Source organism: Quercus suber, unplaced genomic scaffold (assembly GCF_002906115.3).
Source record: "Quercus suber isolate HL8 unplaced genomic scaffold, Cork oak 2.0 scaffold_839, whole genome shotgun sequence".
Classification (NCBI taxonomy): domain Eukaryota; kingdom Viridiplantae; phylum Streptophyta; class Magnoliopsida; order Fagales; family Fagaceae; genus Quercus; species Quercus suber.
Window position 1 is genome coordinate 218,986 of NW_027070269.1, and position 1,565 is coordinate 220,550.

The 1,565-nt window shown below is 44.3% G+C and overlaps 1 protein-coding gene across 1 annotated transcript; it reads left to right on the forward strand.

Moving 5' to 3' along the window:
- Window positions 1-455: 455 nt before the first annotated feature.
- On the forward strand, window positions 456-1,565 carry LOC136065055 (uncharacterized). Its single transcript, XM_065767718.1, has one exon. The coding sequence runs from the start codon at window positions 456-458 to the stop codon at window positions 1,563-1,565; it is 1,110 nt and encodes a 369-aa protein (XP_065623790.1).

A 1,565-nucleotide genomic window follows, 5' to 3' on the forward strand; every position in this document is an offset into this window, starting at 1 on the left:
ATCCAGACAAGATCCAAGCCATATTAGACATGGAACCACCGAAGAACATCAAGGAAGTCCAATCCCTAACTGGACGAGTTGCAGCTCTGAACAGGTTTGTCTCAAAAGCCACTGACAAGTGTTTACCCTTTTTCAAAATTCTCAGGAAGGCATTTAAATGGACGGACGAGTGTCAAAGGGCCTTCCAGGACCTAAAGCACTATCTTACCACAACCCCGTTGCTAAGTCCGTCCGTGCTAGGAGAAGAACTATATTTATACTTAGCAGTGTCCCTACATGTCGTAAGTTTAGCGTTGATCAGGGAGGAAGAAAAGGTATAGAAGCCTGTGTATTATACTAGCCGGGCATTGAGAGGAGCAGAAGGAAGGTACCCATTGATAGAGAAGTTAGCCTTCGCGCTAATAACAACCTCTAGGAAGTTAAGACACTACTTCCAAGGTCATGTCATCAATGTCATGACTGATCATCCACTCAAGAAGGCAATGAACAAACTTGAAACTGCAGGACGACTAATTCAATGGGCAGTTGAGCTCAGTGAGTTTGATGTTCAGTACCAACCAAGGAATGCAATAAAAGCTCAAGCCCTGGCAGATTTCATTGCAGAATTCACTCCAAGTTATGAGGACTTGGATGAGAAAGAAGATAGTAAAAGATGGGTCGTCCACGTAGATGGATCATCTACGCTGCATACAGGAGGTATAGGAGTTGTTTTGCAGTCACCAGAAGGAGACAAGCTGAAGTACAAAGTTCGCTTGCAATACCAGACAACTAATAATGAAGTAGAATATGAAGTCCTTCTTAAAGGGTTGGAGTTGGCCAAATCTGTAGAAGCGAACTCAGTACTCGTCTTGGGAGACTCAAAATTGGTCATAGGCCAAGTAAATGGGATGTGTGAAGCCAAGGAAGATAGAATGAAAAAATATTTGAAGAAAGTGTTACGCCTTGTAAAGAAATTCAGGGAAGCTAACTTTGTACAAATCCTAAGGGAAGAGAACATGGAAGTGAACACTCTAGCGAAGGAAGCCTCTGCCAATGAAGCAATGGACAAGTTTGATGAAATACGATACATGCCCAGCATAAACCTCCTAGAAATGCTGCAAATAGAAGGTGAGAAGAATTGGATGACCCCGATAGTATCATACCTGAGGGACGGAAGGCTTCCAGAAGGGAAGGACGAAGCTAGAAAGCTCAGAGTTAGATCGGCCAGGTACATCCTCATGGACAAGGTGCTCTACAAAAGAGGTTTTTTACAACCATACCTGAGGTGTTTGGCCCCAGACGAGGCGAATTATGTACTAAGAGAAGTTTATGAAGGAGCGTGTGGTAACCACTCGGGGGCCAGATCACTCGTCCACAAGGTCATCCGTGCAGGGTACTATTGGCCAACCATCCAAGCTGATGCTAAGGCGTATGTTAGGGTATGTGATCAATGCCAACGTTTCAGCAATATTCCTAGGCAACCATCAGAATACCTTACCCCAATGATGGCCCTTTGGCCTTTTGCACAATGGGGTTTGGATATTTTAGGCCCCTTCCCAACTGAAACCAGGCAGATGAAGTTTTAG

Coding starts and splice junctions, on each gene's coding strand:
- LOC136065055 (XM_065767718.1), top strand. CDS start 456: ATGACTGATCATCCACTCAAGAAGGCAATGAACAAACTTGAAACTGCA.